This window comes from Somniosus microcephalus, chromosome 15 (genome assembly GCF_052327205.1).
Source record: "Somniosus microcephalus isolate GS21.2 chromosome 15, FLI_Smic_1.0, whole genome shotgun sequence".
NCBI classification, from domain to species: domain Eukaryota; kingdom Metazoa; phylum Chordata; class Chondrichthyes; order Squaliformes; family Somniosidae; genus Somniosus; species Somniosus microcephalus.
In genome coordinates this window covers 111,250,177-111,275,771 of record NC_141001.1, presented here as the reverse complement: position 1 = coordinate 111,275,771, position 25,595 = coordinate 111,250,177, and the positions used below count along the sequence as shown (strand labels likewise).

Below are 25,595 nucleotides of genomic sequence, written 5' to 3'. Positions count from 1 at the left end.
AGAGCGGTGAACCTGTGGAATTCTCTACCACACAAGGCAGTACAGGCCAATTCATTAAATATATTCAAGAAGGAGTTGGATATATTTCTTAAAGCTAAAGGGATCAAGGGGTATGGGGAGAAAGCAGGGATCGGGTACTGAATTTGGATGATCAGCCATGATCGCATTGAATGGTGGAGCAGGCTCGAGGGGCCGAATGGCCTATTCCTGCTCCTATCTTCTATGTTTCTATGTAAACAAAAAAAACACAAAAATTTTAAAAAGGAAATAACATGCAGAGTAAAAAAAAGAGCAGAAAGTATATGTGGAAAGATTAACAATCAAAATATCATGTAGTAGGAGAGGGTAAGCCTCTTTTAAATGTCTGGAGTTTACTTTGTAAAAAGCCTGCATAACAGAGCTTGTATGTAATTTTATTTTTTAAATCAGGCGCGAAACAAAGCAATTTTTTCGAAACTGAAAAGTAAATCGTCACATTAATTTCCTGCTTGATGTGTTACTGAAAACATGCCAAGTAAGAATATGCAGTAGCCAAGAATGAAAAGCCTCTGCTATTATTTTACATTTCTTATGACTGATCTTTTCTTGGCACGATTTAATCTTGCAGATCAGCTGGCACCGTTAAAACAGGAAGCTGGCGCTATCGTCAAGTGAACCCGAACAAGATACTGATCGTTCCAGATAGTGTCAGGAGGTTAAATTAAGTGCATTAGCTTTTCTTCCTCCCTTTTTCTTCCCTTGCCACCCCCCCCTTCTTCTCCTGAGGCACTGATTCAAGTAGGGCTGGGAATCCGAAAGCCGATTTTTACCCTCCTGAGCCCAGGGATATCGATCCCATTATATAGCACTCCTTCACTGCCCCAACTAAAATTGGTTAACTCAGCATACCAAGGCCTTTCTAACCTGTATGCTGTAGCACCACACCAGGCATTGCATTTACCAGTGAATGTATTTGAATGACAATGTGCATTCACACCGTTCTCCCCTTGCTCCACCAAGTTAATGTGTGAAATATGAATTGTTTTACAAGCGTTTTGTAGATTTTGAGCACATTTTTCAAGCAGCATCCACAAAGAAACGATAGCAAATCCACAAGAAAGACTCTTTCTTGAACTTATTCATTCGGAAAAAACCTCAACACGGTTAATAAAACGTATGAGGACTCGGCCTTGGCTCATTGGTAGCACTCTTGCCTTTGACTCAGAAGGTTGTGGGTTAAAGCCACAACCCAGAGACTTGAATACATTGGGCCAGATTTTCTGATTGGAGGCTTCCTTTTTTTTAATTTGCATATGGGATGTGGGCGTCGCTGGCAAGGCCAGCATTTATTGCCCATCTCTAGTTGCCCTTGAGAAGGTGGTGGTGAGCCGCCTTCTTGAACTGCTGCAGTCCGTGAGGTGAAGGTACTCCCACAGTGCTGTTAGTGAGGGACTTCCAGGATTTTGACCCAGCAACGATGAAGGATCAGCGATATATTTCTAAGTCAGGATGGTGTGTGACTTGGAGGGGGACTTGCAGGTGGTGGTGTCCTTCTAGGTGGAAGAGGTCGCGGGTTTGGGAGGTGCTGCCGAAGAAGCCTTGGTGAGTTGCTCCAGGCGGGTGCCTCCAATTGGAAAAAATCTACGCACTTACCTGCTGGCTTTGTAGGTCCCGAGACTTCTGATCCGGGGCCTCTCCTGGTCCGCGCGCACATGGGCCCAGGTATCCCAGGGGCGCATGTGGTTCGCAAGCATCTCTGGGGTCACGTGGGCCATGGGGAACCAATCAAAGAACTTCACACTTTTGACATAGATACATAGATAGAAGATAGGAGCAGGAGTAGGCCATTCGGCCCTTCGATTAAATCATTTTTTTTTAAATCACATATTTAAAATTAGTTAAAATTGCATTAAATTAAATATTTTAAACAAAAATTTAATTTTTGGAAAAAAAAATTAAAGTTTTTTATGGGGCTAAAAATAAACTTACCTTTTTAAAAAGTTTTTTAAAATTATAAATGAGTGAAAGCAGGCCTTACACATGCTTTTATCAGGCGTAAGATTTTTAAAGGTTTTCTGCGGGCAGAGGTTGTACAGAAAGCAGAACTCTCTGCCTGGGCAGGCTGATGATGTCAAGAGAATTCTTGACAGATCGGAAGTGCCGGGTTTTAGCGCATGCCTGAAACCAGCACTTGCGAGGCCCCTATGGGTGCATTCGCACCTCGTACGCACCCGTGGGGGTCGGAATATCCAGCCCATAATCTTGGCTAACACTTTAGTACTACGAGAGTGTTGCACTGTCCAATGTGCTGTCTTCCAGATGAGACGTTAACCAAGACCCTCTCATAAAAGATTCCATGGCACTATTTAAAGAACAGCAGAACTGTTCTCCAGGTCCCCTGGCCAACATTTATTCGTTAATCAACTCCAGTAAAACAGAACATCTGGTAATTTATTTTATTGTTGTTTGTGGGAGTTTGCTGTGCATAAATTGGCTGCCGCGTTTCCCACATTACAACAGTGACTACACTTCAAAAGTACATAATTAGCTGAAAAGCGCTTTGGGACGTCCCAAGGTCATGAAAAGCGCTATATATTTTCTATCTTTCATCAGTGGATGCAATAACTTCCATGGTATTGACACTCTATATAGGTAGATAAAAGGCTGAACTAGCATTGTATGTAAAATAACCACAGAAAACACTGGAAAAACTCAGCAGGCCAGGCAACATCTGTGGAGAGAGAAACAGAGTTAATGTTTCAGGTCGAAACCCTTCGTCAGAACTGAGAAAAAAGCAGGAAATGAAACAGATGAAAAAGCAAGTTTGGGGGCTGGGAAACGGGGGAGGGGATGAAAGAACAAAAGGGAAGGTCTGTGAGAGGTGAAGGGACATTAAGAGATATAAGGTATGGGCCCGAAATGCCTCCTGTGGATCATTTAACCTGGAAATGGCTGTAACTTTTTAATGCATTGTTTTATGTATGCCTGGAATTTGCCATGGGAGTCCATGAATTAAGGCGAGTGGTGCGTTTAAGTCTCTAGTGTGACAGAGAGAGAACCGTGAAAGCATGAGAACCATGTAGTCATCAGTGAGTGGGAGCCAAAAGTGAATGCTGGACTTGTGGCAACGAGACTCTCACTGAAGTCACTGCTGTCAGGAACTGAGTGTAATTTTAAAAGATTAGGTCATCTATTGCTGTCATTGTTCAAAAGCTTGTGTTGTTCTGTATGGGGCAGAAATTTGCCTTGGATGGTACTGCAAAGTGGGTGGTATTCGATTGTCCGCCCATTATACGCACCGCCTGATATTCAATTCCATTGACTGCAATATATATATTGTGGCAGAACCACTGAATGACTCTGGCTAACTGTATATAATTCTCTTTAACGATGTTCTAACACCAGCCTAAACCTGTACCATTGTGTTAGGCATTACTGTGTTTTGTATATAGAGTTTGCATGTACGGGGCGTGTCCCCTTTAAGAGCGCGGGAAAACGCGATGATGTCACATCGCAAACCACGGGACCGCCGAGGCAGTCCTCGTGGCATCTCCGTTGAGTAACGACCTGTTTAATTGTTCTCTGGTGTCGTTCTCAGTTATTCGTAGGAATTCGTTACTTCCTACAATATCCTACATATCTAGAACACTCATTTAGGCTTTTCTGTAATTTCTGTAAATAAATCGAGTAAGTTAATTGGGAATCAGAGCCCAGCTCGAGTATGGTATGTTGATAATATCAACTTCCAGAAAAGCTTGGAGGGAACTTCGCCATCTAGGAAGATTTGAGCCCTAAAGTGTACAAGATCCCTGCAGGGGAAAGAAACCCGCATCACATTTAAAAAGTACTTGGATACACACTTGAAGTGCCGTAACCTGCAAGGCTACGGACCAAGAGCTGGAAAGTGGGATTAGGCTGGATAGCTCTTCTTCGACATTCGCAGACACAATGGGCCGAATGGCCTCCTTCTGTGCTGTAAATTTCTATGATTTCTATGATTTAAATACCCCAAAATACCACTTGGCTGATAGAAACATAGAAGATAGGAGCAGGAGTAGGCCATTCGGCCCCTCGAGCCTGCTCCGCCATTCAATGCGGTCATGGCTGATCATCCAAATTCAGTACCCTGTCCCTGCTTTCTCCCCATATCCCTTGATCCCTTTAGCCTTAAGAAATATATCCAACTCCTTCTTGAATATATTTAATGAATTGGCATCTACTGCCTTCTGTGGTAGAGAATTCCACAGGTTCACCACTCTCTGGGTGAAGAAATTCCTCCTCATTTCTGTCCTAAATGGCTTACCCCTTATCCTTAGACTGTGACCCCTGGTTCTGGACTCCCCGACCATCGGGAACATCCTTCCTGCATCTGGTCTGTCTAGTCCTGTCAGAATTTTATAAGTTTCAATGAGATCCCCTCTCATTCTTCTAAACTCCAGCGACTATAAGCCCAATCGACCCAATCTTTCCTCATACGTCATTCCTGCCATCCCAGGTATCAGCCTGGTGAATCTTCGCTGAACTCCTTCCATGGCAAGAACATCCTTCCTCAGATAAGGTGACCAAAACTGCACACAATACTCAAGGTGTGGTCTCACCAAGGCCCTGTACAACTGCAGCAAGACATCCTTGTTCCTGTACTCAAACCCTCTCGCTACGAAGGCCAACATACCATTTGCCTTCTTAACCGCCTGCTGCACCTGCATGCTTACCTTCAGCGACTGGTGCACAAGGACACCCAGGTCTCATTGCACTTCCCCTTCTCCCAATCTATTGCCATTCAGATAATAATCTGCCTTCCTGTTTTTGCCACCAAAGTGGATAACCTCCCATTTATCCACATTATATTGCATCTGCCATGCTTCTGCCCAATCACCCAACCTGTCCAAATCATCCTGGAGTTTCTCGGCATCCTCCTCACAGCACACACGCCCGCCCAGCTTTGTGTCATCTGCAAACTTGGAGATATTGGCCCAGAAATTCGGGTCGGGGGCTTCCCACGGGTGCAAGCCCCCGACCTGCACTTACCTAGCGCGCCGGCCGTTGAGCTGTGGGCCCGCGTGGGATTCCGATCCTGGGCCTGCTCCAGCTGCCGGCGCGCAGTGCTTGCGTACCCCAGGGGCGCAGTTAGTTCGAAGCGTCCCCTGGGATCACGAGGGCCATGGGGAGCCAATCGGAGCAGGGAAATGCCCATTCATAAGTCTGACAGAAAGTGCTGTCAAACTTAGAAATACTACGGCCCCAAAACATCACTAAATCTTCAAATAATTTTTTTTTAAAACATCACATTTTTAAAATAAACTATAAATTACAAGAAATAACTATTTTAAACAATTTAAATTTTTGAAAAAAATAATTTTATTTTCTAACGGGGCTAAAAATAAACTTACCTTTCTTTAAAGTATTTAAAAATAATAAACCTGTGGAAAAAATGTTTTAATTTTAATTAATTCACCACTTACCTTGTAAAAAGCAGGCCTTACGCCTGCTTTTTAAATGTCTAACTTCTGCAGACTTACCCTCCCGGGAAAACCTGTATAAAAAACGAAGTTCGATGCGCACGCGTTCGACCTCTGAACCCCTGCTTTCAGGGGAACGGAAGTGCTGGTTTCCCGCGCATGCGCAGTGCATGCAGGAAACCGGCACTTCCATTGGGCCTACGGGTGAGTACCCCGTGCGTACTCACCCGAGAAGACCCGAATTTCTGGGCCATCACATCTAGTTCCCTTGTCTAGATCATTAATATATATTGTGAATAGCTGGGGTCCAAGGACCGATCCCTGCGGTACCCCACTAGTCACTGCCTGCCACTTGGAAAAAGACCCGTTTATTCCAACTCTTTGCTTTCTGTCTGCCAACCAGTTCTCTATCCAAGTCAATACCTTGCCCCCAATCCCATGTGCCTTAACTTTACACGCTAATCTCTTATGCGGGACCTTATCGAAAGCCTTCTGAAAGTGCAAATACACCACATCCATTGGTTCTCCCTTATCTATTTTACCAGTTACATCCTCAAAAAATTCCAGTAGATTAGTCAAGCACGATTTACCTTTTGTAAATCCATGTTGACTTTGTCCGATCCTGTCACTGTTTTCCAAGTGCTCTGCTATTACATCTTTTATAATGGACCCTAGCATTTTCCCCACTACCGATGTCAGGCTTACCGGTCTGTTAACTGATAACTGTCTCATCACATTTCAACACAAGTTGAATGAGTGAAAAGACTTTTTTTTTATTCGTTCATGGGATGTGGGCGTTGCTGGCAAGGCCAGCATTTATTGCCCATCCCTAATTGCCCTCGAGAAGGTGGTGGTGAGCTGCCTTCTTGAACCGCTGCAGTCCGTGTGGTGAAGGTACTCCTACAGTGCTGTTAGGTAGGGAGTTCCAGGATTTTGACCCAGCGACGATGAAGGAACGGCGATATAGTTCCAAGTCAGGATGGTGTGTGAATTGGAGGGGAACTTGGAGGTGGTGGTACTCCCATGTGCCTGTTGCCCTTGTCCTTCTAAGTGGAAGAGGTTGCGGGTTTGGGAGGTGCTGCCGAAGAAGTCTTGGCGAATTGCTGCAGTGCATCTTGTAGATGGTACACACTGCAGCCACGGTGCGCCGGTGGTGGAGGGAGTGAATGTTTACGGTGGTGGATGGGGTGTCAATCAAGCGGGCTGCTTTGTCCTGGATGACGTCGAGCTTCTTCAGTGTTGTTGGAGCTGCACTCATCCAGGCAAGTGGAGAGTATTCTATCACACTCCTTACCTGTGCCTTGTAGATGGTGGAATGGCTTTGGGGAGTCAGGAGGTGAGACACTCGCTGCAGAATACCTAGCCTCTGACCTGCTCTTGTTGCCACAGTATTTATTTACTGTGCTGAAAGAGCCAAGATTTTATTATTACAAGTTATGAAATTCCAAATTCCTCAGGTAATAGGAACAGGAGGAGGCCATTCAACCCCTCGAGCCTGTTCCGCCATTCAATAAGATCATGGATGATCTGTATCCTAACTCCATCCACCTGCCTTGGCTCCATATCCCTTTATACCCTTGGCTAGCAAAAATCTATCGATCTCAGAATTAAAATTATTAATTGAGCTCGCATCTACTGCTTTTTGTGGGAGAGTTTTCCACATACAAAAGCTGCTAAAATAAAATCTACAGTAACAACTTGCCTACAAAAAACTGCTGTCTCAATATTAGGCCTCCAGATATATGTCTTGTGATGTCACAAGGTGAACATGCATTAAGGCCCGTTACACTGGCTGTCAAAGCAATGCCAATCATCAGCGGTGCTTTACTGAATGTACAAAGCAACAATAGTCCACAATCCGCGCCAAAGCCGGGTTATGTTTTGAATAAAATTAACTAAAACGAGAATGGAGGTGTCAGTTATTGCCGTTAGTGTCAGGCACACTGACAAAAGAAATAGAAGATAAATCGTCTCACATTTTAAAATAGTTTACTTCAAAATGAAGGCCCCAGGAAAGGGGTGGGGTGGGGTGAGGGTGGGGTTGACTTTTCAGAAGACTTGCATTTGATTGAAAACTGGCCTTGCTTTTAACATGGAGACTAGCAGATCACTCATGATAATGCTCACGGCGAGTCAAAGGATCGACCGCCGTGGAAATTGGACTGGCGCCCGAAATAAGCGACAAGTCAGTGGATCAATTGTTCCGCACGCCTGTCCTTGCCGGCGGGCAAGGCTCATGCCAAGTCCAGGCATCATCTGCAATTAACCGGCTATTCCAGACATGTAAGTCACGTCTGTTGTCTGATTCAAAGAATGAGGTTTTCAAGGGTCTGAATCACTCATTTTGACCATTTCGGATAAAACTAGGACAAAAAGAAAGAAAGACTTGGATTTCTATAGCGCCCTTTACGACTACCGGATGTCCCAAAGCCCTTTACAGCCAATGAAGTAATTTTTGAAGTGTAGTAACTGTTGTAATGTAGGAAACGCGGCAGCGAATTTGTGCACAGCAAGCTCCCACAAACAGCAATGTGATAATGACCAGATAATCTGTTTTACTGATGTCGATTGAGGGATAAGTATTGGCCAGGCTAAAAGGTAAAGCCACACTGATCTGCTAAAGGAAATGTAATAGACAGAAACATTCAGTAAGCAACCCAGCTCATGAATGTAAAAGCGCCATAAAGTAGCAGATTGCAGAATTACGACCAATATAAGGCAAAGGTAAGTCACATATTTGGTGTCTGAAGCAAACCAATCAAAACAATTCTTTTTTAATCCAACAGGGGAGTCTCAACATATCCAATTACACCTGCTGACAAGCAGAGTGTATATACCACTTGTGTTAACCGATATGCACATCAACACAGCACTCTCAGCCGTAAACACCACAGGCAGTTTGATAGAGAAAATGCTTCAGGGTTAACCACTGTGCGTAACCCTTGCTATCCTCCACCTGCAATTCCCCCCCCCGCCCAAATAAAAACCATCTAAACTAACACATCTTCATACACAATTACGTTGGCCATAGAAATCCAGGATGAATGGGCTGTGTCATCTCAGCAATGAACTCCACTTTAGCACAAGAGTAAACAAATTTCTCCCACATCAGCGGGTGCTAAGGCATTAGCAATTTACAGTGATTGATTGCGAAGAAACTATTGCTGTGAAATAGATGCGTAACTCAGGCTTTTATCACTCTGAGTGACAAGGCAGACAGTTCCGTATTTACTGATCCTAGTTGAATAAAGTGACATCAGGCACTCCTCCTGTTTAAATGACATGGGGGCTTATTCCATCAGCGGTTTATGATGCAGAGAGTATTTTAATCTGGTGACTCTTTGAACAAAAATGGGAAAATGAACCTGAACCTTTGCAACATTGACCATATGGCAGAACAAGGCTTAGAGCTAAAGCAAATGGTATTAAAAGCAAGGGCAAATAGAAGCAGTGTGTTTGGACAAGAAGCATTTTAATTATAATCCCTGATTAAATATCAGTGCTTTTAAAGCCAATAATATACTGATAGCAATAGATGCTCAAATTAAATATTAACCCTGTTTGGTTACTCCAGAGAGCCCAGCGTTTCAATTTTACAGTCTATTTACTTGATTAAGTAGGACTTTAGTATTGAAGGGTCATACAATTAATGACCTATGCCATACAATTAGACTGAAGACTATAGAAACAGCTTCATGTCTCTGTTGCCCTATTTCAGTGTACTTAGGTACTAAAGCTAGAGGTGAACTAATAGCATTTAAAACTGCTTGCTCAGTGCTCTTCTCAAATCACTCCTCGGGCAAAATTTTTTTTTACAGGGAAATGGTTTCCAATTATTATTATAGCAGGATCATTGCTTAGCTCAATGTAACAAGTGACCAAACATTAATATTGCAAATATACATTGAATTAATACCACTAAATCTTTAGATAAAGGAACTTTTGTAACATACTTCCAAACTGTTTCCAACAGTTAGCACTTATTTTATTGCCTCGAATTACCCAAATCTTTAAGCAATGTTGCCCCATTCACAAGTGTTCTCTAAAAACCTTGTTATGAAATACTGCAGTTTCCAAGAAAAATATTGGCAACACACATGTGCATTTCAGCAGATCATTTTTGGGAAGAAACATTACGATGCTCAGGTTAACACTGCGTTAGGAATGTAGTACCAATGCGTTTCGTGGTTGAACATGAAAATCGCCAATCAAGAGTTCTGAATTTAGTCTCCCACTGTTTCTGTTCCACAAACCAGGACATGGGTCAGACAGTATGTGACCCTTGCCAGAAGCATATGTTGGCCAGTGTTAACGATGGCACCGATATGGGATGGTCTAGGGGTCAACTTCTAAACAAAAGGAAGGACTAAAAGAGACAGGTAGTATGGGAACTTCCAGCTGAACCTAGCGTTGACACTGATTAAGCGCAAAAATAATTGATTTGCTACTCTACAATCTTTCCTTCTATCTGATTCTTCACAAAAATTAACAATCCACTTGGAAGTCATCAGACGCTGTGAATTGTATCTGGTTGAGGAACAGATATTTATCTGTTTGAGGAATAGCTGTTAGTAAATTTGATGGTGAATGGCGATGTTACTGATGTCATTCATTTCCATTAATGCTTCCTTCTGCTTTGTTTGTTTAGTAAAAATAACAGCCTTTACTGATTTTAAAAAATGGATTGTGTACAGATTTTACCAAAATCCTACATCAATTTCTATTAACTTAAAGTGTCAGCCGTGGCTCAGTGGGCAGCACCCTCGCCTCTGAGTCAGAAGGTTGTGGGTTCAAGCCCCACTCCAGAGACTTGAGCACAAAAATCTAGGCTGACACTCCAGTGCAGTACTGAGAGAGTGCTGCACTGTTGGAGGTGCCGTCTTTTGGATGAGACATTAAACCGAGGCCCCATCTGCTCTCTCAGGCGGACGTAAAAGATCCCATGGCACTATTTCGAAGAAGGGCAGTGGAGTTCTCCGCAGTGTCCTGGCCAATATTTATCCCTCAATCAACAGCACTAAAACAGATTATTTGGTCATTACCACATTGCTGTTTGTGGGAGCTTGCTGTGCGCAAATTGGCAGCCGCGTTTCCTACATTACAACAGTGACTACAATTCAAAAAGTACTTCATTGGTTGTAAAGTGCTTTGGGGTGTCCGGTGGCTGTGAAAGGCGCTATATAAATCCAAGTCTTTTTGTCCCAGCTTTATTCAATAGGATCAAAATGAGTGATTCAGACCCTTGAAAACATCATTCTTTGAATTAGACAACAGGCATGACTTACATGTCTGGAATAGCCTGTAATTACAGATGATGCCCGGTGGCGGATTTGGCATGTGCCTCACCCACCTGAGACAAGGGTCACCTTGGTCCCAAGACACTTATATCCTAATATACAGCACAGCCAAGCATCATTGGTGACCCTGGCCCTCAGGGATTACCTCAGCATAGTACCAGGATAGAGTCAAGAACATAACAGAGAGGCACAAGGAGCAGGCATGATGGCAGTAAGAAGCACCTGGTGTAAATATTATGTGTACAGTTAAACCACTTTGTGATATTAAGTCTTATATTCTGAAGTTAGTCTGTCATTTGATTTTTGAGTTTGAGATAATGTTTGGAGGTCAGTTACTGACAAACAAGACGGGCTACAGGTTCGGCTTATGTCTATCACTGTGTATGTGCTCCCTCAACATACAACATGGAGTGGAGAAGCAGAAGAACATCAGTGTTCAAATCCACAGGTCATTAAATTTTAGATCACAAGTAGCTAAGGCCATGAAAAGGAAAATATAATCCCTGGTTTTGTATCCAGAGGCACAGAATGCAAAAGCAATGAGGAAATATTGATCTTAGTTGGGCTGCAGTTGGAGTATTGTGTACAAATTTGAACATCCCATTATAGGAAGGATATAAAATTATTGAAAAAGTGCGGCGTAGATTTACAGGACCGTTACCAGGGTTAGAAAAAGATAATGGTTGGAGAGACATAGTTAAAGTCTTTGAAGTTATGAAGAAAACTAGTGGCAATTATTTCTTATATCGTGAAAGAGAACGTGGGAACAGGCTATGAAAATCTTGTGTTAAAATTAGTTAATGAGTAACTACTTTGCACTTAAGGTTATTAAGTCAGGGAACAGAGTGGCACATAGTGCAACGAAAACTGACTCAACTGAAGCATGAAAAAAACTGAACCCATTCTTAGTTCAGCAGGGAACAGAGGGACGTAGGCTTGGCATCAAGGGAGATGCAAACTGGCTGCGTGGCCTGTAAATGAACCTAAACAACACAGCAAGTAGGGCTAAATCGGCTTGAGCTGTTGCTACTTTATGTTTATATGTGATCATTGTGCATAAAAAGATAACATAAAAATAATACTTACATATCTGTGGCTCTTAAAGACATCTAGTGGGCTACTGGTGTACACTTTGTCGCCTTCTAGACCAATCACTCTTTTGCAAATGTTTATCTTGGGATTACTGGGACTTTTAGCAATTATTACATCACCTCTGCGGACAAACATCCAATTGGGGTTAGAGGAAACATTTCCATGTGTGGATTCAGAATAATTAAAGAACATAAATATATCCAAATGATTCAGAGATTCTGATATTTCTTACAAATGTTCTGACAGCTTACTTTTCAATGCGATAAAACTGCTGACTGAGTTTCTCAGAGATGACTACGTCATAGCTCTTAATTGTAGGCTCCATGGAAGGACCTGAACACTGGGAAATGAAGAAAAAATGCATTGCTGATTTTTAAATAAATATATTTATTTGTGCATTATAAAATCATTCCTAGAGCACTAACAAAAACATTGGTCCTGAAATTACTATTGACCAGGGGATACTAGTGTTCAAACTCTTAATGCATTCCTCTGAAATTTCAATTAAAGCTTTTTTTAAAAAGCAGGAATGACTGTATCATTACTTTCCCTTTTTATTGCCAAAGGGTAAAAGTCATTTTTGAGTTTTAAAAGATAACCCCACCATGCCGCTCCCAAACTTCTGCCAATACAGCCCTAAGACTGGCCACTAGAAGCTGTACAGGAATAGCCGACGATGACATCCTCTGACTTACTTTCCACCTGTGGTGAAAGACAGTCCTCACAGCCTCACCACAATACCGTGGCTATGATTATTGCTCATTATGCGCAAGATCACCCCCACAAATATAGATGCTGCCCCTCTGTGGCATACAGTGCCATATCCCTTGATTTCCTTAGTATCCAAAAATCTATCGATCTCTGCCTTGTATATACTCAACAACTGAGCCTCCACAGCCCTCTGGGGTAGAGAATTCCAAAGATTCACCACCCTCAGTGAAGAAATTCCTCCTCATCTCAGTCCTAAATGGCTGACCCCTTATTCTGAGACTGTGACCCCTAGACCTAGACTCCCCAGCCAGGGGAAACATCCTCCCTGCATCTACCCTGTCAAGCCCCTTTTAAAAGAATATGAAAGAATTTTATACGTTTCAATGAGATCACCTCTCATTCTTCTAAACTCTAGGGAATATAGGCTTGTCTACTCAATCACCCCCCATAGGCCAATGCAACCCCCCCATCCCATCCCAGGAATCTGTCTGGTGAACCTTTGTTGCACTTCTTCTAAGGCAAGTATATCCTTTCTTAGGTAAGGAGACCAAAACTGTACACAATACTCCAGGTGTGGTCTCACTAAAGCTTTATGTAATTGCAATAAGACTTTTTTACACTTATATTCCAATCCTTTTGTAATAAAGGCTAACATACCATTTGCTTTCCAAATTGCTTGCTGCACCTGCATGTTAAATTTCTGTGATTCGTGTACAAGAACACCCAGGTCCCTCTGAAAACATTTCTCAATCTCTCAACATTTAAAAAATAGTTTGCTTTTCTATTTTTCCTACCAAAGTGGATAGCTTCAAATTTCTCCACATTATATCCCATCTGCCATGTTCTTGCCCACTCACTTAACCTGTCTGTGGTAAACCACTGTTATACCGGTCTGTGTCTGTATGTGTATTCCACTAGGTACAGGTCTGGACATGCCTCGGCTGACTCCTCCCACTGTTCCAGGTATATAAGTGACTACCTCCCAGTCCCTTAGTATTCTGGACGGGTCGACCACTCGAGACAAGACCTTCATTCTTTAGTTAATAAAAGCCTGATTGTTACTCGCTCAACCTCAGCCTTTTGAGTAATTGATGGCGCATCACTGTCTATATCCCTTTGCATCCTCCTCACAACTTACTTTCCCACCTAGCATTGTTTTTCAGTTTCCAATCTCAAAAAAGGGTCCCATCTAATTTTCTGACCAAGACTGTCTTAAGATATTCTCCAATACATTTCTGAAGTTTTAAGTACCTAAAATTTTTTTTTTTTTATGTAAATTAAATTTTGTTCACAGAAATGTGAAAGAAGTTATTACTATGAGCATGACAAGTTTGTGGAGTGTTACAAATGCATCATAAAAGTTACTTTACAAGGTGTGTCTGAGAATTGATGCCCTCAAATGAAAACCACCTGATCCTCAAATCTCAGAATTATCCAAGAATAATGCATTTAAATGAACAATTCTAGTTTAAATTGATCATGTAACCAGCAATTTTTTCAGTAGCATATTCGAAATGTAAATTGGTACCTCAGCAGCTGGTTTCTTTTAAAATTAATCTTCCCATTTACAGGGTATATTTTACTTATCACATTCAACAAAGAAGCCGACAGGCTGTTTTCATTAGGACAATTGCAATGTAATGATGTGGGCTCTTTGGACTCTGACCATTAATTCATTGTAGACCCACAGAAATGGAAAAAAACATCTACGCTACATAATATCATGATATCAAAAGGATACTCACACGACAGTATAGGGTTGACATGAGCAAGATTAAATGGCCTATGATAGACCCTGAGGAAAACCCAATTGTGGCAGACTTTGAAGCAGAAGGATGTTTTATTTGCTGATGCCAACAATGAATAATCTTTGACAAATGCCTGAAAACACTAAACAGAACTGAGGCGAAAATCTTTTCCTCATTCCACATCAGTGAATGTCACAGCTGACTGTTTCCCATCCTTTCCCACGTGTTCGGCATGTTTTTGCAATAGGTAAACAATATCGCGGAGCAGGCTCGAGGGGTCGTATGGCCTACTCCTGCTCCTAATTCTTATGTTCTTATGTATTATGGTAAAATTCTAACCAAAGTGTGGAATGAGAACTAACGGTATCAAACTATAATTTGATTAAATTACTAGATTATCCACAAATCTCTTGCTACAAATTTTTCCTCAGTTCCAGCCAGAGCGATAATCAGTGAGTGAGCTCAGTATAATGAAGCCACTCAAAATAACTTTCTGGTCCCTGCAACTTTGAGGTTTGACTGATTTTCAGGAAAACTAGACAAAATATTACATAATACCAAAAAAAGCATACCACGACAATGTCTCCTAAGTATTCAAAGGTACAGTGGGCAATACAGCCATATTGAATAGTGAAGCCTGCGAATCCCAGCACCTTGCCAAAGAATCTTCCTAACATGTTAGTTCTCCTCCGTAGAAAGGAACCCTAGAATCCTGAAAGAAAGAATACAAGACTGTCAAGTCACTGCAAAAATGCTTTATGAAAATCAGTCATCCATTTACTTTTGGATTGATTTGAAATCACACCTATAATACAGAAATAATTGGTTACTGTATTAGAAACCCAATTAAAATAGCATATGATTTTCCACAGTAAATATTAATGACTATATGCGAGGCATTGCTGGGTAAACTAAGAGAAGGATAGCATGAGGCGACAGGGTAAATGACTTCTTTCAGTGGAAATACAGTAGGTTGGTTGCAGTAGATAGAATTGTAAAAATTATGGTCCTATAATTGCATTTGAATGCTTAACACATTCAGCTAAAAGTCTTCCTCTCTCTCTACTGTTTTAGCTGAGTGTTTAACTCATTTAAAATAAATGGGTTAATGCCTTTGCTAAAATGCTTTAAGCATTTGTATGCTACAATCTCATGGGGTGTCTTTAGTTACTACAATAAGTAACCGATTCTACAAACATATTCTGGTCACATCACCGAAGTTGCTGTACAGTGTGTTTAGATTTTGACCGGGTAGCCACTGTGACCATCAATTCTGAAGCATTAGTAGCGTGTAACACACTAGCAGATGAAAGGACATTTTAAAACGCGTTTGTTTAAAACCATGTGTTGCATCAAAAGACATTCAAAGCAAGAAATAATAGCACACCATAAAAAGAAAGCAGGTTAACCTCAAATAAATGTCAAAGTGGTGTACCAGTGGCACAGCAGGGGATAATAGTGTAACATGTTAGGGCACTAATGTCACAGAATTTACTACTCATAACCTAATCATATGTCAGTAATGCTCCAGACCGTGACCAATATATTATCCACAAATGCACTGAGCAGCTGAAATAAACCCTGCACTGTTAACAAAACCAGTGACAGCAGCAAGAGAACGGTTAGCAAGAAAGAGCTAAGACATGAAGGAACTGAGCAATACAATAGCTGATGAAGGAAGAGGGCTAATCCCATAAAAAGCAACTTGCACACGCTTTCCACAAAGGTGCCCATATTCAGAGATGATCCCTGATTTTTTTTTTTTAATTCATTCACGGGATGTGGGCATCACTAGCCAGGCCAGCATTTATTGCCCATCCCTATTTACCCTCGAGAAGGTGGTGGTGAGCTGCCTTCTTGAACCACTGTAGTCCGTGTGGTGAAGGTAGTCCCATAGTGCTGTTAGGGAGGGAGTTCCAGGATTTTGATCCAGCGACGGTGAAGGAACGGTGATATATTTCCAAGTCAGGATGGTGTGTGACTTGGAGGTGATGGTACCTGCCGCCCTCGTCCTTCTCGGTAGTAGAAGTCACAGGGTTGGGAGGTGCTGTCCTGATTAAAAGTGAACAGTCTAAAATAAATCTCTCATTGGAGATGATTTCTATTAGCGCTTTTGCCCATGTCCCAAACAGGATTCAATATATTTTTCCAAATTTGAAGAATGTTCTTCTGGGTCAAGAATAGACCAACAAGGCAAAGATGATACCTTCGACTCCAGGGAACATAAGTATTTTTTTTATCAGTTATTGGTAACTGCTGGATCTCCCATGCCATTGCTTATGGCAAGTTATAGGGTATGGTGTCTCTCGCTGAGCTGTCTCTATTGGTTTGTGTTGTTTTTTCTCGGTCAGTCTCTTCTAATTTTGTTTGTGTCTGGTCATCTCAGGGATGCTCCTTCGTTGCTCTGCTCCTTTATTCCCATTTTCCTTTTAGGTGGGAAGTATAGGAGGCATGGCAGGAAATGGAGGTGTTGCAGGATGTAAGTTGGATTTTTGCAGTGGTAGATGGGAGGGAGGCAGGTGGGGAGGGGATATGGCTTTTAGATTTTAGTAGTTCCCTTCACATTGCCTACTGCTTTGGCCATCCATCAAGTAGTGCCTCTCCTTTTACCTTTCATATGAGTTACATTAACCTCAGCTTTCACTCCCTTAAATAAGATCCTTATAGCATCAAATACACTATTGTAGGATTGCCCTGTAGTCTCCAAGAATTGAAGATTAATCTCCTGGACACTGCTGCAAGTAACCAAGAAAAAAAATCATGGGGACATTTAAAAAATTGTATGATTTTGTCCAGTTTCCTTTGAAAATTTTTGTTCATTAGTTTAAAAAATATTGCAGATGGGACAAAAGGACCTGTCTATGTCCTCTTGAAGTCTTTTACAATCCGCAGGAAACACTGATGTTGTGCTTCCTATGATTAAGTCCGAAACATTTATATATAAAGTACAAAAGTGGACCCAGCACAGATGCCTGGATTACACCACTTCCAACTCTCTCCAATCCGGCTAGGAGGATGCATCAGAACCCAGCACTTTTTTCACCACTTCTCTGAAATGCAGTGGCTATTTGTGAGTTTGGGTTTCAAGTTGTCAAAGTAAAAAGGAGCACAGGGTCTCTTTTACAAACAAATTCTTCAAAACTATAATGCCCACAGAATTCTAGGATTGGGAGTGCACTGACTTATCTCACCAACAGATTATGCCAAACAGCTATCTTTGGGAGTCAAACATATACAGAAGTATCTTTTTCTTTAAAAAATTCAGATTAATTTCAAGATAACATCTTACCATAATTTAGGGAGAGCCAGAAATGTAATAAGAAAAGGTATATAGTTAGCTCTCTTTCTGCTATGCTGTTGGTTGCATTAAACAGGGATTAAACTGGTATGAAAGGTAGTTCAAGTGGAAATTAAGAAGGTGATTATTTTTTATGCTCATCATTTCAGGCAACTGGTGATACTATCAAGCATTCCCAGGTCAAGTATAATACAGCAAGCTTCAGAGTATAGATCCTTCTACACTGCCCTCATGGAGCCAGAATCAGAAGGACACACCTTCCTACACCACAATGACATTTCAATTTCCCATACCAGTTAGCCTTTATGTGTTTCTGAGTGAGACTGACAATGCAGTGCTAATTTAGGGGTAGTTTTGTGCAATGGACTCACAATGGAAAATTATAGGTTGGTGTGCTCACAACAGTGGAGTGAAGTTTGAAACCCATGTGAGTCAGTATTAAGTGGAATACTGTTGTAATAAATTCTGCTTATCCAGAAATCTGCAAGTGTCAGGAGTTGGTATATCTTGAGTGTCTCAATTCAGATAAAATGTGATTTAGAGGTAGGTGATAAAAGATTCTGGGGGTGGTGTGATTTGAATTAGAGGCCATGTAGATTAGCATTGATGAGACGATGGCGGGGGATGAGACAAGACTCGTGTGTGTGCGTGTGTAAGGTGGTACTTCACAGAAATCACAGAAACCTCACAATGCAGATAGAGGCCATTTCGGCCCATCGAGCCTGCACCGACACATATCCCACCCTATCCCCGTAACCCCACGTATTTAATCCCCTAACACTAAGGGTCAATTTATCATAGCCAATCATCCTAACCTGCACATCTTTGGACTGTGGGAGGAAACCGGAGCACCCGGAGGAAACCCACGCAAACACAGGGAGAATGTGCAAACTCCACACAGACAGTCACCCGAGGCCGAATTCGAACCCGGGTCCCTGGCGCTGTGAGGCAACAGTGCTAACCACTATGCCACCGTGCTGCTTGGGGGGTAGTATTTAAGAACATAAGAATTAGGAGCAAGAGTAGGCCATTTGGCCCCTCGAGCCTGCTCCGCCATTCAATAAGATCATGGCTGATCTTCTACCTCATCTCCACTTTCCTGCACTATCCCCATATCCCTCGATTCCCTTAATATCCAAAAATCTATCGATCTCCAGCTTGAATATACTCAATGACTGAGCCTCCACAGCCCTCTGGGGTAGAGAATTCCAAAGATTCACCATCCTCTGAGTGAAGAAATTTCTCATCTCAGTCCTAAATGGCCGACCCCTTATTCTGAGACTCTGACCCCTGGTTCTAGACTCCGCAGCCAGGGGAAACATCCTCCCTGCATCTACCCTGTCAAGCCCTGTAAGAATTTTGCATGTTTCAATGAGATCACCTCTCATTCTTCTAAACTCTAGAGAATATAGGCCTAGTCTACTCAATCTCTCCTCATAGGTCAATCCCCCCCATCCCAGGAATTAGTCTGGTGAACCTTCATTGCACTCTATGGCAACTATATGCTTCCTTAGGTAAGGAGACCAAAACTGTACACAGTACTCCAGGTGTGTTCTCACCAGGGCCCTATATAATTGCAGTAAGACGTCTTTACTCTTATGCCATGTTCTTGCCCACTCACTTAGCTTGTCCATATCCCCTTGAAGACTCTTTGCATCATTCTCACAAGTTAAATTCCCACCCAGCTTTGTATCATCAGCAAACTTGGATATATTACATTTGGTCCCCTTATCCAAATCATTGATATAGATTGTGAATAGCTGAGGCCCAAGCACTGATCCTTGTGGTAACCCGCTAGTTACAGCCTGCCAACCCGAAAATGACCCGTTTATTCCTACTCTCTGTTTTCTGTCCGTTAACCAATCCTCAATCCATGCTAGCATAGCACCTCCAATCCCATGAGCCCTAATTTTGTTTAATAACCTCTTGTGTGGCACCTTATCGAATGCCTTCTGAAAACCTAAATACACCACATCCACTGGTTCCCCCTTATCTATTCTGCTAGTTACAACCTCAAAAAACCAATTCGTCAAACACGATTTCCCTTTCATAAATCCGTGTTGACTCTGCCCAATCCTATTATTATTTTCTAAGTGCCCGGTTACCATGTCCTTAAAAATAGATTCTAGCATTTTCCCTACTACTGATGTCAGGCTAACTGGTCTGTAGTTCCCTGTTTTCTCTCTCTCTCCTTTCTTAAACAGTGGGGTTACATTTGCTACCTTGCAACCCTTGGGAACCATTTTAGAATCTATGGAATTTTGGAAAATGACAACCAATGCATCCACTATCTCTATAGCCACCTCTTTCAAAACCCTAGGATGTAGGTCATCAGGTCCAGGGGATTTATCAGCTTTCAGTTCCAGTAATTTTTCAATACTATTTTTTTTACTAATACCAACGGGCCTGAAATTCCGTTCCCTACGGGTGAATACGCGCTGTATACTCACCTGTAGGGCCAACGGAAGTGCCGGTTACACGCATGCACTGTGCATGCGCTGGAAACCGGAACGTCCGTTCTTCTGAAGAAAGGGGTTCGGAGAGGCAGCGCATACGCATCGAACTTCCGCTTTTTTCTCAGTTTTTTCAGTGTGGGTAAGTCCCTAGCAGCTGCGCCTGGAAATGCAGTCGCAAGGCCTGCTTTTAACAAGGTAAGAGGTGAAGTAAGTAAAATTAAAACATTTTTTCCACAGATTTATCATTTAAAAATACTTTAAAGAAACATAAGTTTATTTTTAACCCCGTTAAAAACTAATTATTTTTTTCAAAAATTTTAATTTTTGTTTAATAGTTAATTTATGTAATTTAGTTATTTTAAAAATGTGATTTAAAAAAATTGTATTAGAAGTTTTACTTAAGTTTTAAGAGGCTGATCTCTATTCATAGATTTGACAGCTCTTCCTGTCAAATCTATGAATGGAGATTCCCTGCTCCGATTGGCTCCCCGTGGCCCGCGTGATCCCAGGGACGCTGCGAACTAACTGCGCCCCTGGGATACGCGTGCCCTGCACACCGGCAGCTGGAGCAGGCACAGCAACAGAATTCAGCGTGGGCCCAGAGCACAAAGGCAGGCGCGCTTAAGTGCAGATCGGGGGCTTGCGCCCGCGGGAAACCTCCGACCGGAATTTCTGGCCCATTAATTTCTTTCAGTTCCTCATTCTCACTAGACCCTTGGTTCTCCACTATTTCCGGGAAGCTTTTTGCGTCTTTTTCCGTGAAGACAGACACAAAGGGTTGAATTTTGCCGGTGCTCAGAGTGCGGGTTTGGAGGCGGGTCCGGTCAAAATTTAAATAATTGAAAGCGGGTTGGGAGTCCGCTCCGAACCCGCCTCCATGTAAGTTTCCAAATTGTCGGGTCTGCAATTTCAGAACAGATCTGACACCAAGTGGCGGGGGAGGCATTTAAGATAGTTAACTACTATTTTGCCAGCCTATTTCTATTTTACCACTTTTTTAATGAGGTTCATGTCGTTTGGTGATCACGTCAAGTAAGTAGGTTGGGTTCTCTATGTTTCCCCATTGCTGTGAATAGGTGACAGCTGCAAAATTGGTGACATGAATCTTGTCATTCATGTGGAAATGACTTATGAAATAATACTGGGCGGCCTGCTGGTGGCACTGTCCAGGGAGAGCATAAATACTCGGGCATGGGCCCAGCTTGCTCCGACATTCTTTTACAGGAGCTAGTGAAGGACACAACTAGATCTCCATGTTGTAAAACAGTTGATTAAAGCTTTGTTTAACGCTTAGACCAAGTGCCTAGTAGTTTTCTTACGTCAAGTGGTATGAAAGCTACCATTTCACTGCAGTTCACTTTCCAATGTCAGAAGCTTGAGCCTTCAGGACTTGGAAGACACCTTTGAGCTATATGCAGTTTGGAAGTGTTTGGAGTAAACTGTCTAGCCACTGTCACCTCCTTGGAGCAAGCTCTCTCACCACTGACAGATCGCTTCTGTCATCTCAACTTTAGCTGCCATCTATTCCAGCAACATCGGTGCCCTTGAAAAAAATCTCACCGTGGTCCCTTGAATCCCTCCACGATCAGCCCCAACGGCAACACCACCAGGCACACCAACATCACCAACCTTCTCCGCAATCACCTGATGCTGCACAGGACACAGGGCATCAGCACCCGACAATATTGCTACTCAGGAGGCCAACGAATGCCCCACCATGGCCAGATTTACTTCACTTGATGCTGTACACCCTGGCTGCCACCATCCCACATCAGCACCATAAAGCATCCCTACAACGTCCAAGCCATTCCTTTCGCACTCGTCAAAATTTGAGGTGTGGGGGTGGGGGGGGGTGGTGGTGGTGTGAAGTTATGTCTCACCATTCACTGGAACTCACTAAGACACTTCCAAAGGTGAGCACAGATTTGTCCAATAAGGTAAAGTGTTGGAAATATAGATTTCAATGTTTAACAGAAAATTTACATGAACATTGCATAAAACACCCAAGTGCCAACCCTTGTGTGTTGTTAGTTGGTATGATTGCACCAGGATAAGGGTGAGTGAGGGGGCTGGCTACTGAGATGGGTAAGTGATAATGTAGATAGAGAGGGATGGGGGGGGAGGTGCAAGGTAAGTTGCTGTGAGTAAGAATGTGCAGGGGAGGCAGAGTGATGGGGATGTGATGAGTGGCACAGCAGGATGAGGTTGGGTGTGGATTTGCAGTAATGTCTCATAATCTACTGAGATCAATGAAAGGTTTGCGCCACTGCATCCAGGTCCTCCTGACAACATCCTTGCTTGTCTCCTCCTGTGCAATGTGCAACCAGGCTGCGTGGTGTCCTGGGGAGGTCTCTTCCGCCCTTGGAAGGGAAGAGAACCTCTCTGCGTGCTGTGACTCACTCTATAAGCATATGGAGGGAGTCATGCGGGAGCCTGGGTGCAGCCAATCACCTTTGTGCAGTGATTGTCAGTGTTTGCAGCACCTCAATGCTGCAGAACACTGACAGAACAACTGTCAAAATGATTGTGGACATGGTCCCTTTAAAGACCATGTCCACATCAAATGACAACATCAAACCCGTTTCCTTTTGATTGGCCGGGAACCTCGCAGAGCAGGCTTAACAAGCCCAATCAGCAGAAAATCCTTTTCAGAGCGGCTGGAGCCTGGAGAGGGACCCGCCAACGACCTCTCCCACTGCGATCCTGCCTCCGATGGCGAAAGCCCGGCCGAAGTATTTGTTTAATTTCTCTGCCATTTCCTTATTCCCCATTATAATTTCTTCTGTCTCAGCCTGTAAGGGACCCACATTTACTTTTGCTAATCTTTTCCATTTTACATACCTATAGAAGCGTTTACAGTCTCTTTTTCTGACTCTCGCTAGTTTACTCTCATATTCTATTTTTCCTCTCCATCAATTTTTTGGTCCTCCTTTGCTGAATTCTAAAATCCTCCCAATCCTCAGGCTTACTACTCTTTCTGGCAACTTTATAAGTCTCTTCCTTTGATCTAATACTATCTTTAACTTCTCTTGTTAGCCACGGTTGGACCACTTTTCCTGTGGGGGTTTTTGTGCCTTAAAGGAATGTATATTTGTTTTAAATTATGTATTCATTCCTTAAATGCTAGCCATTGCTTCTCTACCATCATACCTTTTCATGTAGTTTCCCAATCTACCTTAGCCAACTTGCCCCTCCATACCTACATAGTTTGTTTTGTTTAGACTTAAGACACTAGTTTCGGATTTAACTGAATCACTTTCATACTCAATATAAAGTTCTATCATATTATGGTCACTCTTCCCTAAAGGCCCCTTTACTACAAGGTTATTAATTAACCCTTTCTCATTGCACAATACTAGATCTAAAATAGCCTGTTCTCTGGTTGGTTCCTCAACATACTGATATAGAAAACTATCTTGCATACATTCCATGAATTCGTCCTCCACACTATTACTGTAAATTTGGTTTGCCAAGTCTATATCTAGATTAAAGTCCCCCATGATTACTGTATTACCCTGGGTTACATGTGCCTCTAATTTCCTGATTTATACTCTGCTCTACATTATAACTACTGTTTGGGGGCCTATAAACAACTCCCACCAATGTTTTCTGCCCCTTGCTGTTTCTTAGCTCCACCCAAACTGATTCTACTTCTTGATTTTCGGAGCTAAGATCCTTTCTCTCTACTGTCTTTATTCTATCCTTTATCATCAGATCTACCCCTCTTCCTTTTCCATTTTGCCTATCTCTTCTAAAAGTTAAGTATCCTGGAATATTTAGTTCCCAACCTTGGCCACATTGCAACCATGTCGCCGTAATGGCTATTAGATCAAGGCCTAGAAATTCAGTATAGCCACGTTTGGGGCGCTACAGCCAGGCGTTCGCTAAATTTTGCACTCAGCGCAACCTTCGCCAATATTCAGTTGCATCTCCCCAAGAGGTTGCTGCTGCGCTAAAGCAGGCGATGCACGACTATCATAAGGCGCTAAGCCGGCGAGCCGGGGTGCTACCACCGAGGGCGGGCGCAGTGCAGGTGCGGCGAGTTGCTGATTGAAGGCAGACACGCTGGCGCCGGTCAGCTCTTAAAGGGTGAGGGTGGATTTGTTTGGCTGCCACGCCCTGCACACTGCAGCCCTGAATCAAGGCCTGAACATAGCTGCTTCAACAGTTCAACGCCCACGACTATGGAGAAGGCTAGGGGGCGAGCACAGCGCTTCAGCGAGGGTACCCTGAAGGTACTGGTTGGCGCAGTGGAGCGCAGGCGACTTGTCCTCTTCCCTGATAGTGGCAGGAGGCCGCTGCCCAGCGAATATCGAAAAGCCTGGAGGGAGGTGGCAAACAGGGTGACCTCCAACAGCATGGTTGGCAGGACTCCTGTGCAATGCAGAAAAAAGTTCAACAACCTCACTCGGGTTGTCAGGGTGAGTACCCTTTCCAGTATCCTCCTCATCCCTGCATGTGCACCTCACTTTATGGCCAGAGGGACCTGAAAGCCCTGATGCCCAGCCCTCATCCAGCAGCTATGAGACTGTCATGAAAATCACTTGCACATTCAGCACTTTACACACTGTCAGGGCTATTCCACCATGGGAGGCAGTGCAGGCAAGATGAGGGCTTCACACTGTCAGAGCTATTCCACCATGAGAGGCAGTGTAGGCAAGATGAGGGCTTCACACTGTCAGGGCTATTCCACCATGGGAGGCAGTGCAGGCAAGGTGAGGGCTTCACACTGTCGGGGCTATTCCACCATGGGAGGCAGTGCAGGCAAGATCAGGGCTTCACACTGTCAGGGCTATTCCACCATGGGAGGCAGTGCAGGCAAGATCAGGGCTTCACACTGTACTTAGCGGCTGTCCTTTCTCTTGCAGGGCAAGCTGGCCCACAACCGAAGGCAGCAGCGACAGACCGGGGGAAGCCGTCCTGACCTCAAACAGCTCAGCGACCTGGAGCAGCGTGTGGAGCGCATTATGGCAGGCCGGCTGATTGGCCCCGTCGCCAGTGGAGATGCCGACCCTGTTCTGGGCCCCAATGGTAAGGTCATCACCTTTTTGACCTCTCTCTTTCCACTTGCGCCTCACACCAACATCCTTTGCCACTATCGAACCAATGCAGTGCATAGCAGCACTCATGCCTCCCTCGCTGCCGCCCTGTCCTCACTCTAAAGCAACTCTTGTGCCTCCCTGCTTTCAGATGCTGATTCGCCAGGTGAGGAGGCGGGCCCTCAAACTGGCACTGTGTCTGATTCTGAAATCGAGGAGGAGGAAGAGGAAGCCGGCCCATCAGTGACACCCTCAGCCGAGGCAGCCCATGGACATGATGGGGACATGTCTTCCCTGGAGGGGAGCAGGGGGGAGGGGTCTGAGGAGAGTGAAGCTCCGGGGCCCAGCGGGCTGCAGCAACGCGGGAGGGGTGGGGAAGCTCGGCGGCCTTCTCCCTGGAGGGAGAGTCTGGCCTCGAGTCCTGCTACGGTGAGCGCAGAAGAGGTGCGGCTCCTTGCTGAAATGGGCGCCCAGGCTGAGCGCAGGCACACTGAGCTCATGGCTGCAGTGGCAAGG

At 43.5% G+C, this 25,595-nt stretch overlaps 1 protein-coding gene across 7 annotated transcripts in view; it reads right to left on the bottom strand.

Moving 5' to 3' along the window:
- immp1l (inner mitochondrial membrane peptidase subunit 1) overlaps positions 1-25,595 on the bottom strand; it is a 180,933-nt gene that overhangs the window by 66,897 nt on the left and 88,441 nt on the right. For 5 of the 7 annotated variants that reach the window (XM_086008288.1, XM_086008286.1, XM_086008285.1 and 2 more), the window contains 3 exons: positions 14,859-14,998; positions 12,079-12,167; positions 11,822-11,948 (listed from right to left, as the gene is read on the bottom strand). In XM_086008288.1, coding sequence (XP_085864414.1) covers positions 11,822-11,948; positions 12,079-12,167; positions 14,859-14,963 — 321 coding nt within the window. In that variant the 5' untranslated portion in view covers positions 14,964-14,998. Of the gene's footprint in view, positions 1-2,451; positions 2,711-11,821; positions 11,949-12,078; positions 12,168-14,858; positions 14,999-20,034; positions 20,186-25,595 lie in introns of those variants that run through there. The other 2 variants (XM_086008289.1, XM_086008291.1) reach the window with 2 other exon arrangements.